At 65.0% G+C, this 14,167-nt stretch overlaps 1 protein-coding gene across 3 annotated transcripts in view; it reads left to right on the top strand.

Moving 5' to 3' along the window:
• Window positions 1-14,167, top strand: part of RNF213 (ring finger protein 213) — a 103,994-nt gene that overhangs the window by 61,217 nt on the left and 28,610 nt on the right. For all 3 annotated transcript variants that reach the window (XM_062215757.1, XM_062215756.1, XM_062215758.1), the window contains 11 exons: window positions 1,094-1,213; window positions 1,578-1,705; window positions 2,305-2,440; window positions 2,629-2,764; window positions 4,616-4,807; window positions 5,398-5,540; window positions 7,254-7,408; window positions 8,383-8,586; window positions 8,811-8,992; window positions 9,938-10,058; window positions 13,994-14,094. In XM_062215757.1, coding sequence (XP_062071741.1) covers window positions 1,094-1,213; window positions 1,578-1,705; window positions 2,305-2,440; window positions 2,629-2,764; window positions 4,616-4,807; window positions 5,398-5,540; window positions 7,254-7,408; window positions 8,383-8,586; window positions 8,811-8,992; window positions 9,938-10,058; window positions 13,994-14,094 — 1,618 coding nt within the window. The remainder of the gene's footprint in view (window positions 1-1,093; window positions 1,214-1,577; window positions 1,706-2,304; window positions 2,441-2,628; window positions 2,765-4,615; window positions 4,808-5,397; window positions 5,541-7,253; window positions 7,409-8,382; window positions 8,587-8,810; window positions 8,993-9,937; window positions 10,059-13,993; window positions 14,095-14,167) is intronic.

Here is a 14,167-nt window from a genome sequence, read left to right as displayed (position 1 = left end):
TGCTCAGTCGCCATGGGAGGCCCCGTGCTGAGTCACCATGGGAGGCCCCGTGCTGAGTCGCCATGGGAGGCCCCATGCTGTGTCACCATGGGAGGCCCCATGCTGTGTCACCATGGGAGGCCCCGTGCTGTGTCGCCATGGGAGGCCCCGTGCTGAGTCGCCATGGGAGTCCCCGTGCTCAGTCGCCATGGGAGGCCCCGTGCTGAGTCGCCATGGGAGGCCCCGTGCTCAGTCGCCATGGGAGGCCCCGTGCTGAGTCGCCATGGGAGTCCCCGTGCTCAGTCGCCATGGGAGGCCCCGTGCTGTGTCACCATGGGAGGCCCCGTGCTGTGTCACCATGGGAGGCCCCGTGCTGAGTCGCCATGGGAGGCCCCGTGCTGAGTCGCCATGGGAGGCCCCGTGCTGTGTCACCATGGGAGGCCCTGTGTGCGCTTCTCATCTACTGGTTCACTCCCCAAATGGCCACCGCAGCCGGGGCTGGCCAAAGCCAGGAGCCAGGAGCTTATTCCTGGTTTCCCATGTGGGTGCAGGGGCCCAGGGACCTGGGCCATCCTCTGCTGCTTTCCCAGGCCATAGCAGAGAGCTGGATTGGAAGTGGAGCAGCCAGGACTCAAATCGGCGCCCATTTGGGATGCCAACACTGCAGGCCACGGCTTTACCCGCTGTGCCACAGCGCCGGCCCCTCTGCGTCCTCACATTTGTGCTGTGGGGAGCTCAGAGGACATCTCCCACGGCAGCACGAGTGCCTGGCACCCGATGCCCGTCTCCCAGTCCCTCTGGGAATGGTCACCCTTACTGGTTAGAGGAGACACTGGTCTTCTAGAGGTGGGCACAGTTCGATGCCTTCTCAGCCAATGGCAGGCGCACCGTGCCGGTGCCTCCCGCGTGTCCTGTGGTGACGTGTGCAGGACGGTGACGCGTGTCAGCCACAGGCCACCTCCGACTGTCCTCCACAAGCTGCTTCCTCCGTTTTTATAACTGAGCTTTCGACGAAAGCTGTTGATATGCATAGGATGGGTGTGAGCAGCGGTGGGACTGACCCCTGGGACGTCCGGGGGGCCACGGCAAGGTTCCCACGGCACCTCTCTTCCAGGGCTGTGGCACTCGGTGCACATTGACGACCTCCACAGGTCCACGGTGATGGCCTCGGACGTGACCAGGCTGCAGAACATCCCCATCAGCCAGCTGTTCCCGCAAGGAGACGGCCCCGAGCGTGAGTCACGGCGGCAGGGTCGAGGGGGGCAGCCTGGCGGGCGGCGGACAGCGCCGTGCCTTCGCCACCTTTGAGCCACAGCACCTGCCCTCGGCAGGAGCCAGGGGTGTGTGTGCTGCCTGGCTGGCTCCTGGTCACAGGGCACAGGCCCGACGGGAGGTCACAGCTCCCCGTGGAGGAGGGGTCTGCAGGTGCAGACGGCCCCAGGCGTGAGCATGAGTAGAAGTGGCCGGAGGCAGTGCTGGTGGACCAGCGGGCTCCTCTGGGCAGCCAGAGCTGGCGTGAGGCCGCGGGAGGCTGCGCGGCGCTGCCCGAGCCGAGCCGCTCCTGAGGGCTGACTTGATGGCGCCCCCTTGGCTTGCAGCGAAAGGCGACCATGAGGGAGACGTGGAAATGGGTGTGGATGAGTCAGGGGCCGTGGAGGTGGTGGAAATGGAGACAGAGAGTCCGGAGGGGATGGAACGTGGCGCCCCGGCCCCAGCAGGCAGCGACGTGAGTGCCACTTGCTCCTCCCACATCCCCACAGGAGCTGGAGAAAACGGGGTGGGGGGGTGTGCAGGATGGGGTCTTCCCGTCCCTCTGCACTGGATGTCCGGGGGCCCTGGGGCGAGGTCTGGCGTCCCTGTCTGCACGAGGTCCCTGCGGGTTCAGCTTTGCTCCGTGGCTGCCGTTGGAGCCCCTGGTCGGTGGCCACTGTGTAGGGGTGGCAGGCATGGCCCGCCAACTGGCTGGGAGTGGGACCTTGGCCCACGGTGACCGTGTGTGCCCACGGTGACTATGTGTGCCTGCAGTGACCGTGTGCCCGCGGTGACCATGTGTGCCCATGGTGACCGTGTGTGTGTGTGCCCGCGGCGACCGTGTACTCGCAGTGACCATGTGTGCCCATGGCAGCTGTGTGTGCCCATGGTGACCGTGTACTTGCGGTGACCATGTGTGCCCGTGGCGACTGTGTGTGCCCGCGGCGACCGTGTACCTGCGGCGACCGTGTACCCGCGGTGACCATGTGTGCCCGTGGTGACCGTGTGTGGGGCAGCCGTGCTTGTGCTCGGCCTGTGCGGGGGCGCTGAGGACTTGACCGTGGCCGTTGGCAGGTGCCCCTCCTGGACACCACCCAGCTGCTGCAGAGCTGCGTGCAGAGTGCCGTGGGGATGCTCCGGGACCCGGCCGAGAGCGGCCAGCGCAACATGCGGAGGGTGGAGCTGCTGCTGGGCCTCCTGAGCGGGGACGGTGAGCGCCCGGGCCCGGCCTCGCCCCTCCCGCCTGCCCTGCCACCGCGCCCGGCCGGGAACCTCAGAGCCTCTCTGGAGTCGGGCCAGCCAGAGGCCGGGCGGCTTCCCGTGCGGGCGGGGGGCTGGGGCGGCGACGGCGCGGGGCGCGGGGCGCGGGCCGGTGTCAGCCTCCCCGCCTCTTCGCAGCTGCCTTCCTGCAGGTGCTGAAGGTGCGGCTCCACGGTCTCCTGAGGAAGCAGGAGGAGAGCCAGCTGCGCAGTCAGGACTGGGTGGTGAGGGCGGCGTCCAACCAGGACGCGCTGCAGGAGGCCGGCACCTTCAGGTACCAGGAGGCGTCTCCGGGCCCTGTGACACCCACGAGGGGCCGAGGCCTTTCTTTCTGAGCCCCCAGCAGTCCCAGCCGGGCTCCGTGTTCCGGCGAGCACAGCACGACCCTGGTGGTGGTGGTGGTGTGTGTGCCCCTGAGCTCTCTTCCCTGCCTTTGTATGTGTTTAGAAGTTTTCAACACGATGAGTTTTTTTTATTTTACTTATTTTTATTTTTTTGACATGCTGAGTTAGACAGTGAGAGAGAGACGGAGAGAAAGGTCTTCCTTCCGTTGGTTCACCCCCCAAATGGCTGCTGCGGCCAGCACGCTGCACCGATCCGAAGCCAGGAGCCAGGCGCTTCCTGGTCTCCCATGCGGGTGCAGGGCCCAAGCACTTGGGCCATCCTCCACTGCCTTCCTGGGCCACAGCAGAGAGCTGGGCTGGAAGAGGAGCAACCGGGACAGAATCCGGCACCCTGACTGGGACTAGAACCCGGGGTGCCGGCGCTGCAGGCGGAGGATTAGCCTAGTGAGCTGCGGCGCCGGCCATGACGAGGTTTTTAGCAGAGTGGCCGAGGGACGCCACGTTTGCTTCTTGGAGGAGGTGGGCCGTGCAGGAGGGGAGCCAGAGTGACTTTCCCAGGCCTCTGCTTGGTTGTGGGACCCACAGAAGTAGGACCCAGGGGAATCACTTAGTGTCCATGGTCCTTTTCTTTTTTATTTCCTAAAAAAATATTTATTTAGTTGAAAGATGAGAAACCTGTCTGGAGGCTCAGTCCTCGGATGCCTGCAGCAGCCAGAGCTGGGCCAGGCCAAAGGCGGGAGCCTGGAGCTCCATCCTGTGTCCCACACGGGTGACAGGGCACCAGGTGCCTGGGCTCCATCCTGTGTCCCACACGGGTGGCAGGGCACCAGGTGCCTGGGCTCCATCCTGTGTCCCCCACGGGTGGCAGGGCACCAGGTGCCTGGGCCCTGTCCTGCTGCCTCCCAGGCCCATTAATTGGGAGCTGAAATCAGAAACAGAATGGCTGGGACTCGAGCCGGTGGTCTGATCTAGGGTGGTCTGATCTAGGGTGGTCTGATCTAGGGAGGTCTGATCTAGGGAGGTCTGATCTCCGTGACAGGCGCTGGCCTAACCCACCGTCCACGATGCCAGCCCGGTTTTATTAGTTCCCTCAGAGCTTCCCACTCTCAGTCTCCCCTTCACCACCCCTTGGGGTCCTGCAGTCCCTGTCCCACGGCCCATCACAGGTGGCCATCACCAGCGACGTCCCGCTCAATTCGCCTGTCTCGGGGGACTGGCTTCAGGTGCCCGCCCGCAGAGTCTGGCGACCAACCCCCATCGCCGTGGGGTTTGTTTTTAAAGATTTATTTTATTTATTTGAAAGGCAGAGTTAGAGAGGTGAAGACAGAGAGAGAGAGAGAGAGAGGTCTTCCATCTGCTGGTTCACTCCCCAAATGGCCACAACCGCCAGAGCTGAGCCGATCTGAAGCCAGGAGCCAGGAGCTTCTTCCAGGTCTCCCATGTTGAGTGCAGGGCCCAAGCACTTGGGCCATCTTCCACTGCTTTCCCAGGCACATTAGTAGGGAGCTGGATCAGAAGAGGAGCAGCCTGGACTCAGCCGGTGCCCATACGTGATGCCAGCACTGCAGGCCGGGGCTTTAACCTGCTGTACCACAGCCCCGGCCCCTCGCCGTGGGTTGTCTCCCTGGGGAGGGTCCTTTCTCGCCCTTAACGTACCTGGGATTCCAGCGCCGCCCTGGTGCAGCGTGTCCTGCCTTGCCCAGGGAGCCAGGCGGCGTCCTGGACCGCGGCCCCATGGTGACTCAGCCCACAGCGGGGCCCTGTCTCCCGTTGCACTGCAGGAACTCCCTCTGGAAGCGGGTCCAAGGCGTGGTCACCCTGCTCCTGGCCAGCGTGGTGTCGTTCATCGACAGAGACGGCAACCTGGAGCTGCTGGCCAGGCCGCGCCCTCCGGCCTGGGCACGGTCTCTATGGATGTTCATCTTCACGGACGCCAAGCTGCTGGACATCCCCCTGGTGACGAGTGACACCAGGTAACGGGAGACCTCTCTCTGCCTCGGGCGCTCTCCTGAGCATCTGATGCAGTGTAGGCGTTGCTGGGAGAGTCGTGGCGTGGTAGTGACCGGCGGACGCCTGTCAAGTCCGACGAGCCCTTGTCCCCTCTTTCCTGTTCTTGGAGTTAAAATGGCCACGCTCCCTGTGCCCAGAGGAGCCACTGGGTCCGGGGTCCCCTCCTGGCCCCTCCTTCCCTGGGAAGAACCACTCGGCCTAGCTACAGGCTGACCAGTTTGGGAGGTGGGTCAGTGAAGAAGGTGGAAGACAGGTGCTGCTGGCACCTGAGAGAGGCCCCTGGCCACAGCCCCTGTGTCCAGGAAGGGCAGGTGCAGGCACCAGCAGACCCAGTTCTGCCAGAGATGTCGGGCACCCTGCTCGGCCCTGTCTGGCTTTGGTTTTGTCTGTAAACCAAGGGCTCGCGAGGTCTCCCTCTCCATAGTTCTCTCTGGACAGAGACCCTGGCCCCTGGGTAGCCTCGCACCTTGTCCTCGGGGCCTCGGGGAGGGGCCGGTCCTGTGCGTCGGGCAGGCCTCGCGACCGTGTCCTGTGTTCACTCGCCTTGCCACAGATCCAAAGGCGAGGTGACCTCCATCTTGGTGCAGAACCACATGAGCCTCGCCGAGGGCGCCAACGACACCCCGTTCAGCTGGAGGATCAAGGACTACCTGGAGGAGCTGTGGATGCAGGCTCAGTACATCACCGATGCCGAAGGTGAGGCCCCCACAGGCGAGCAGCCTGCGCACTCCTGTGAACACGCAGGCAGGCGGCGGCGGCCCCGACTTCCGGGGCTCTGGTTCCAGCTCGGCACGCGGACGGCCTCGGGTACACGTCATTTCTCACGTCAGTTTATTTTTCTGAAGACTTGTTTATTTATTTGACAGAGCAGCAGAGAGAGAGAGATGATCCATCCGCTGGTTCACTCCCCAAATGGCTGCAGTGGCCAGGGCCGGGCCAGGCCAAAGCCAGGAGCCTGGAACTCCATCCGGGTCTCCCGCATCGGTGCAGGGGCCCAGGGACTTGGGTCATCTTCAGCATCGATCTTCCATTTACAGATTCCTGCCGGGAGGGCATTGTGGTACGGCAGGTTAAGCCACCGCTTGGGATGCCAGGATCCGTCCCAGAGGGCCGGGTCCAACCAGCTTCCTCCTGGCGCGTCTGGGAGGCAGCAGAAGATGGCCCACGTGTTTGGGTCCCTGCCACCCAGGTCGGAAACTCAGATGGAGTTCTGGCCTTGGCCTGGCTCATACCTGGCTGTCGTGGCCGTCTGGGGCATGAACCGGGAGATGGAAGCTCGCTCGCTCTCTCTCTCTCTGCCTTTAAACACACACATCTTTTTTTTTTTTTTTTTTTTGACAGGCAGAGTGGACAGTGAGAGAGAGAGAGAGACAGAGAGAAAGGTCTTCCTTTTGCCATTGGTTCACCCTCCAATGGCCGCTGCGGTAGGTGCGCTGCGGCCGGCGCACCGCTCTGATCTGATGGCAGGAGCCAGGTGCTTATCCTGGTCTCCCATGGGGTGCAGGGCCCAAGCACTTGGGCCATCCTCCACTGCACTCCCTGGCCACAGCAGAGAGCTGGCCTGGAAGAGGGGCAACCGGGACAGGATCGGTGCCCCAACCGGGACTAGAACCCGGTGTGCCGGTGCCGCAAGGAGGAGGATTAGCCTAGTGAGCCACGGTGCCGGCCAATACACAAGTCTTTAACAATAAATAAGTAGAGTTTCTGTGGAAGGAGTGATGGGGGCACCAGGGCTCGGGGCCTGTGCCTTTCACAGCGAGGGGAGCCCTGTGTGCTGCCCAGGGCTGCCGTGCGGTGGACCGCGTGTGGCCGGGAGAGAACTTTTCCTGCCGCTCCTTGGCCATTCCCATTCCAAGGTTCCTGGGCACCTCGGGTACCAGGATCGGGAGGTGTCACCAGTGAGCTTCGCTGGTCCACGCTGGTCCCCAGAGCGGAGTGTCCCCCTCCACACAGAGCGGCCAGGCGGTGGCCACAGTCGTCCCAGGAAAGCCAGCGGTGACCAGTGCTGGTGGAGGGCCGTCCGGTCAGTCCTGAGCTTGCTTTACCAGGCGAGCATCTCACTTCCTCCTCCAGGGCCCCTGCCCCTGCCTCGGGGGGCGTGCGACCCGGCGGCCGGCACCCTTCATCTAGGAGGCAGACCTGCCTGGTCCGTGAGCCAGCCCCGCACAGCGGCCACTCCTTCCCCAGCATTCGGGTCCAGGGGCTCCCCAGGCGCACACGGGCAGCAGAAGACCCCGTCCGTCCCCGGTCTTTTCCCGCTGTTGTGACCCACGTTGGACATGGGTGCATCCTGTCTTTTTTCCACTGTCAAATGTCATCAGTGGCCGGACAGCAGCCCTCTCTCCATGGCTGCAGGAGCTCCGGCCACGCCCTGGGGTGCAGCCTCTCACAGGCTCCCTCTGCCCGCAGGACTGCCCGGGAAGGTGGCGGAGATCTTCCGGCAGACGCCTCTCGGCAGCTTTGTGGCGCGGCTCCCTGCGGAACAGCAGCAGGAGCTTCTCCAGTGCTTCCTGAGAGACTTCGTCCGCTTGAGCATGAGCGTGTCCACCGGGGAAGAATTCAAGGTAGAGGCTCCGGCCGCGGGCCTGGAGTGCACCTCGCGTGGTAGGGCCCGGCGGCGGGCTGGGAGCAAACCCAGCTGCCCCGAGCCGGTGCTGTCCTGTTCGGGGACCGGAATGTGGTCTGTGCAGGGTGCCGGGGGTGTAAGTGCCACTGAGCCTCCTGGGACCCTCAGGGCCAGGGCCTCCTGGACGCTGAAGAAGCCAGGAGCCCAGAACGCCATCCAGGTCCCCACGCGGGTGCAGGGGCCCAGGGACTGGGGCCTTCTGCTTCTGCCTTCCCAGGAGCATTAGCAAGGAGTTGGATTGGAAGTGGAGGCGCCAGGGCTTGAACCGGTGCCCTTAGGGGATGCTGGCAGTGGCTTAACCCAGTGCACCCACGCCAGCCCCTGGAACACCTTCTTACGTGTTTAGTTTCTCTCCAAGAAAGTTATATAAATATTTAACTGATCCCTCGGGGTAAATGGAAGACAGAGACTTTGACCACGTAACAGTTTCAGACTGCACAACACAGAGAGGGAAGTCCGCACTGTGGGGAGCACGTGCCTACAGCCGGCATGACTGAAGGGTGCCCAGGGCTGGGCACCAGCAGAGACAGGCCCTCACTTTTATTTAAGATTTATTTTATTTGTTGGAAAGAGTTACAGGGAGAGAAGGAGAGACACACACACACACACACACAGAGCTTCCATCCCCTGGCTCACTCTCCCAATGGTCAAAAGAGCCGGGGCTGGGCCAGGCTGGAGCCAGGAGCTTCTTCCAGGTTTCCCACGCGGGTACAGGGGCCCACGCACCTGGACCACCTTCTACTGCTTTCCCAGGCCATAGCAGAGAGCTGGATCAGAAGTGGAGCAGCCAGGTCTCAAACCGGCACCCGTATGGGATGTTGGTGTGTCAGGCGAGGGCGTTAACCCGCTGCGCCACGGCGCCAGCCCCCAGGTTACAATTCAAGGAGAACTCAGAACTTCTCGCCATTGCAGCTTCTGCAGATGGCTCTGTGGTCCTGCATGCGGGAGCTCAGCGCGGCCTCGGGCCAGCCGGAGGACGGGCTGTCCCTGCCGTGGGTGCTGCTGGCCCAGCAGCGCTTCGGGAGCCGGCTGCAGAACCTCTCCCGCATCCTGACGCTGCAGCCGCAGGTCCTCCCCAGCCTGGCACAGAAGCACGACCTGGCCGGAAGTGAGATGGTACGGCTCCCCTGGGGGCCTTGAGCCGGCGCTGGGCACTTCTACCTGCCCTCCCCCCCCCCCCCCATCCCGGGCACAGAGAGCTCAGGGGCTGTGTTCCAGACGGGAGGCTTCTCCATGCACCTCATCTGTGGGCCTACGGCTGGGTTGGGTTACAGGCCGGGGCCCCGGCAGGGTGTGGGCGGGCCTGCTCGATGCGCGCCTGACTGGCCCCCTCCTCGCAGACGCTGGATGTGTTTGCAGCCATGGCCTGTACAGAAATGCTCACCAGAGACACCCTGAAGCCCAGCGCCCGGGCCTGGCTGCAGCAGGTGAAGAGCCTGTCCACGCCGCTGGAGCTGGTCTGCTCCGAGGGCCACCTGCAGGGCAGCGGGCACGCGGCCAGGACCATCAGCCGGGAAGTCAGGTGAGGCCCAGAGCCGGCCCTGTTCACGCTGAGCCCTGTGGGGGAGGCAGCGGAGGTGGGGGCTGCTTTCCCACTCGGCCCCCAGGAATTCACAGAACCTTGCTAAGGCCCAGCCTTCGCCGACGCTGGAGGCACAGGAGAAAGCTGTGCATCTGGGGAGGGGGCATTCGCGGGGGCCGTAGAAGGGGAGGGGTCAGGAGGCTCGCACCCGAGCCGCCAGGACAGCACGGGGCAGGTCGAGGGGACAGCGGTGCCAGAGGGGGACGGGCCGCCAGGGTGTGCCCTGCCTCCTGAGAGAGTCCATTCCTGCCCGGGCTGTGCCACTCAGGTGGGGACCCTGCGGTGAGTGGACGCGGTGGCAGCCAGTGTCCCTGAGTGGCCGCTGAGCTGGCATCTACGGGCGGCAGTGGGTGGACACCAGGGCTGGCTCTTAGCCCACACTGGCCGTGCCCACCCCGCTCTGTCCTCACGCCCCCCTTGGACAGAGCCAGTGGCCGTGCCCTCCCCCGCTCTGTCCTCACCCCCCTCTTGGACAGAGCCCAGTGGCCGTGCCCACCCCGCTCTGTCTTGGAGGGAGCTGAGCGCCCCCTGTTGGACAGAGCCAGTGGCCGTGCCCTCCCCCTCTGTCCTCACGCCCCCTGTTGGACAGAGCCCAGTGGCCGTGCCCTCCCCCGCTCTGTCCTCACGCCCCCCTCTTGGACAGAGCCAGTGGCCGTGCCCTCCCCCTCTGTCCTCACGCCCCTTGGGTGTCTTGGTGGGAGCTGAGCGCCCCCTGTTGGACAGAGCCCAGTGGCCGTGCCCTCCCCCTCTGTCCTCACGCCCCTTGGGTGTCTTGGTGGGAGCTGAGCGCCCCCTGTTGGACAGAGCCCAGTGGCCGTGCCCTCCCACTCTGTCCTCACGCCCCTTGGGTGTCTTGGTGGGAGCTGAGCGCCCCCTGTTGGACAGAGCCCAGTGGCGCCGGATCTCCTCCGTGGCGCTGTTCGTGGAGCACGTGCTGCTGGGCGCCGAGAGCCAGATCCCCGAGCTGTGCCCGCAGGTGACCTCCTACGTCTTCTCGCTGAACAAGGTGAGTCGTGGGCCTGCAGCAGGGAGCTATTCCCCAGAGAAAAGGACCGACCGCGGCCCGACATGTAGAGGCGCCGGAGGCCATGGAAACACAGGCTGTGCAAAGACCACTGTGTGTGAAGAAACACTTGAGCAACCTTAGATTACCTTTTTTTTTTTTTTTTTTTTTGAGAGGCAAACTGGGAGAGAGACAGAAAGAGAGAGAGAGAGCGAGCGCTCCCATCTGCTGGTTTCCTCTCCAGATGTCTGTCTTGGCGCCAGGCCAGGAGCCCGGACTCAATCCGGGGCCTCGACCCCTTGAGTCGTCACCGCTGCCTCCCAGGGTCCGCCGTAGCAGGAAGCTGGGGTCAGGAAGAGAGCTGGGACTTGACCCCGGGCGCTCCAGTGTGGGACGCCGGCATCTTAAGCCACCCCGAAACACGCCCCAGCACGGCCTCGATGAACCCCAGTGTCTAGAAAGGCAAAGGACAGCGTGTCCTCACCAGGCTGCCCACCCTCAGGGTCACGGTCCACGCACCCTGTCCCGGCTGCCGAGTCGGCGTGGCGCCCGGGAGGGGGACAGCTTTGGGCGTCGCCTGCGTAGAGGGCTTCCTGAAACCCCCGGGAGCGTGCAGGAGTGGGTGCTGCCTGGGCTCTGGGGGCGCTGTCACGTCGCCGTGGGCGCGGGACAGGGCGGGGACACCCTGCTGCTGGGGCTGGGGGCAGCACTGTGCTGTTGGTGGGACATGGAGCAGGAAGCCCCGGCACCTCGCAGAGCAGCTGGTGGCCGCGCCAACAGAGCCTCGGTGCAGAAAGCTGCCGTCTCCGTGCGTGCCGTCGCCGCAGCCAGGGCCGCTCCCGGAAGCCCTTGCGGTGGGCCTGGAGCTCTTGCCGTCGGTGCGTGAGCTGTGCAGCCCTGGAAACACCGTGGGGCAACTGAGGGCAGCTACGGTGGTGCCCGGTGCAGCCGTCCCCGACCTGACTGGCACGCCCTCGCTCCCACACGCTCGCGCCCAGACGGGAGTCAGGCACCCAGGCTCCTGCCATCTCGCCCTTCGTCATCCTCAGGCGCCCAGGCTCCTGCCGTCTCGCCCTTCGTCATCCTCAGTGCACAGCTTCCATCCCACGGCCTTAGAAGGCCGCCCCGGTGTCCAGGCCCCGGGACAGAAAGGGGGAGTGGGTGCCCCCTGGCCTTGGGCAGCACCCTGCGCCTGGCTCCCGTCCTGTCCTGAACCCCCTCCCCGGGCCTGATACAGAGCAGAACTCACAGGCGCCTCTGACACAGGAGAAGGGGGCGGGAGCTGCCCGCACTCCACTGCCCACCTGGCCGCTCGGACCCCCGTGGCCGCCGCTCTTCCCACACGCACCGCCTGTGGCCTCTCCAGTCTGCCATCACTCCCCCCGCTGAGTCCAGTGCTGGGAACTCATGGGTGGCTCAGAGGTCATCAGGGGTGAAGTTTAAAGATAAACTCTCAGTGATGCTTTCTAAGGCTGGGAGAAAGGCGTCTGGTACAGCTGGTGATGGCGGGGGGGGGTGGGGAGGCCACCACAGCTTGAGGTTCCCCCGCCCCGCGAACCTCACGTGAGTCCCAGCTCCTCCTGTTCCAATCCAGCCTCCCGCTACCGGGCTCCCCAGCAGGCAGCAGGTGATGGCGCAGGACTTGGGTCCCTGCACCCACGCGGGAAGCCTGGGCGGAGCTCCGGCTGCTGCCTTCGGCCTGGCCTGGTATTAGGGAGTGAACCAGCAGATGGGAGGTCTCTCTCTGCGTTTCAAGTGAAATGAAAATAAGTTAATTCTTTCAAATTCACGATTTGGAGAACAAGGACTGTTGGTCAGTGAGGACCAGCGGGGCTCGGAGCCCACGGGGCTCGGTGACTTCCAGGCGTCCCCGCGTCGCCATGCCCAGCCTCGGGTGCCAGAGCAGAGCTGTCCACCCCTCCCTCTCCCGTCAAAGCTCTGTGTTTCCACGTGCAGAGCTGGAGAACCCCTCACTCGCTCCCAGGCGGCCAGCGTGCCGGAATGCTGGGGATGGGACCGTCTGCACAGAGGCTGGCCCAGCTCTGAAGACCCCTCAACCAGAGAGTGGGTGGCAGGGGAGAGGCCGGCCCAGCTCTGAAGACCCCTCAACCAGAGAGTGGGTGGCAGGGGTGCTGTGCAGAGCTTAGCGTGGGCGGGCGGGTGGCAGGGGTGCTGTGCAGAGCTTAGCGTGCATGGGTGGGTGGCAGGGGTGCTGTGCAGAGCCTAGCGTGGGTGGGCGGGTGGCAGGGGTGCTGTGCAGAGCTTAGCGTGGGTGGGCGGGTGGCAGGGGTGCTGTGCAGAGCCTAGCGTGGGCGGGTGGCAGGGGTGCTGTGCGGAGCTTAGCGTGCGTGAGTGGGTGGCAGGGGTGCTGTGCAGAGCCTAGCGTGGGTGGATGGCAGGGGTGCTGTGCAGAGCCTAGCGTGGGCGGGTGGCAGGGGTGCTGTGCGGAGCCTAGCGTGGGTGGGTGGGTGGCAGGGGTGCTGTGCAGAGCTTAGCGTGGGTGGGCGGGTGGCAGGGGTGCTGTGCAGAGCCTAGCGTGGGCGGGTGGCAGGGGTGCTGTGCGGAGCCTAGCGTGGGCGGGTGGCAGGGGTGCTGTGCGGAGCCTAGCGTGGGCGGGTGGCAGGGGTGCTGTGCAGAGCCTAGCGTGGGTGGGTGGCAGGGGTGCTGTGCAGAGCTTAGCGTGCGTGAGTGGGTGGCAGGGGTGCTGTGCGGAGCCTAGCGTGGGCGGGCGGGTGGCAGGGGTGCTGTGCGGAGCCTAGCGTGGGCGGGTGGCAGGGGTGCTGTGCGGAGCCTAGCGTGGGCGGGTGGCAGGGGTGCTGTGCGGAGCCTAGCGTGGGCGGGTGGCAGGGGTGCTGTGCGGAGCCTAGCGTGGGCGGGTGGCAGGGGTGCTGTGCGGAGCTTAGCGTGGGCGGGTGGCAGGGGTGCTGTGCGGAGTCTAGCGTGGGTGGGTGGCAGGGGTGCTGTGCAGAGCTTAGCGTGGGTGGGTGGGCGGGTGGCAGGGGTGCTGTGCAGAGCTTAGCGTGGGTGGGCGGGTGGCAGGGGTGCTGTGCAGAGCTTAGTGTGCGTGGGTGGGTGGCAGGGGTGCTGTGCAGAGCCTAGCCGGACCTGCGTCAGGTCAGGACAGCCAGCCGCAGGAGGCCCTGTGCGGCCGCCGCCTTGCTCCTGTTGCAAAGCATCCCACACGGGAGCCGTGTCTGTGCGCACACACGCGTGTCCTCCTCCCTGGGCCAGTGGGGAGGGAAGTGTGGAGTTGCTTGGAAAAGTGGTCTCAAAAAACATTCCTGGGCCAGTGCCACGGCTCACTAGGCTAATCTTCCACCTGTGGCGCCAGCACCCCAGGTTCTAGTCCTGGTTGGGGCGCCGGATTCTGTCCCGGTTGCTCCTCTTCTAGTCCAACTCTCTGCTGTGGCCCAGGAGGGCAGTGGAGGATGTCCCAAGTGCTTGGGCCCTGCACCCGCATGGGAGACCAGGAGGAAGCACCTGGCTCCTGGCTTTGGATCCGCGCAGCGCCGGCCGTAGCGGCCATTTGGGGGGTGAGCCAGCAGAGAGGGGACCTTTCTCTCTGTCTCTCTCTTTCTCTAACTCTGCCTATCAAAAATATATATATATATTCCCTGAGTGCTGAGTCTTTGTGAAGCGTGGTGGACCCAGCCGTGGCCACTGCACGCCTGCTGTTGGTAAAGTTTCTGTTTCTCCCAGCGTGGCAGGGGCGGGGCTTACAAAGAAAGCGCTGGGAGAGGGTAGGGGTCAGATGTGGAGGACTGGGTCCTGCTGGCCACAAAGGTCACGGGAGGGGCGTTGAAGCTGCTAGCCGGCGGGTCCCACGGGCCTGGCCCGCCGCAGGGCGCCGCCTCGTCCCTGTGTGGCCCTGGGGGGCCGCCCTCCCCGTGGCCGCCACCTGCGGCCCGCCGACAGCTCAGCGCCACCTTCTCTTGCAGTGTCTCCAGGAGAACTCCGACTTGAAGGCGCACAGGCCCTTCCAGGCCGTCATGGCCACCCTCTGTGAGTGCAAGGACACGGCCAGCAAGGCCCTCGCCAGGTGAGGCCAGGCCGTGGCCGCCGCGGGGGGCGGGGAGGGGACGTCTCCCGGCTGCGCCAGTGCTGCGGCACTG

The sequence above is a fragment of the Lepus europaeus genome, chromosome 18 (assembly GCF_033115175.1).
Source record: "Lepus europaeus isolate LE1 chromosome 18, mLepTim1.pri, whole genome shotgun sequence".
NCBI classification, from domain to species: domain Eukaryota; kingdom Metazoa; phylum Chordata; class Mammalia; order Lagomorpha; family Leporidae; genus Lepus; species Lepus europaeus.
The sequence above is the reverse complement of the archived record's forward strand: the minus strand, read 5'-3'. Positions and strand labels throughout refer to the sequence as shown.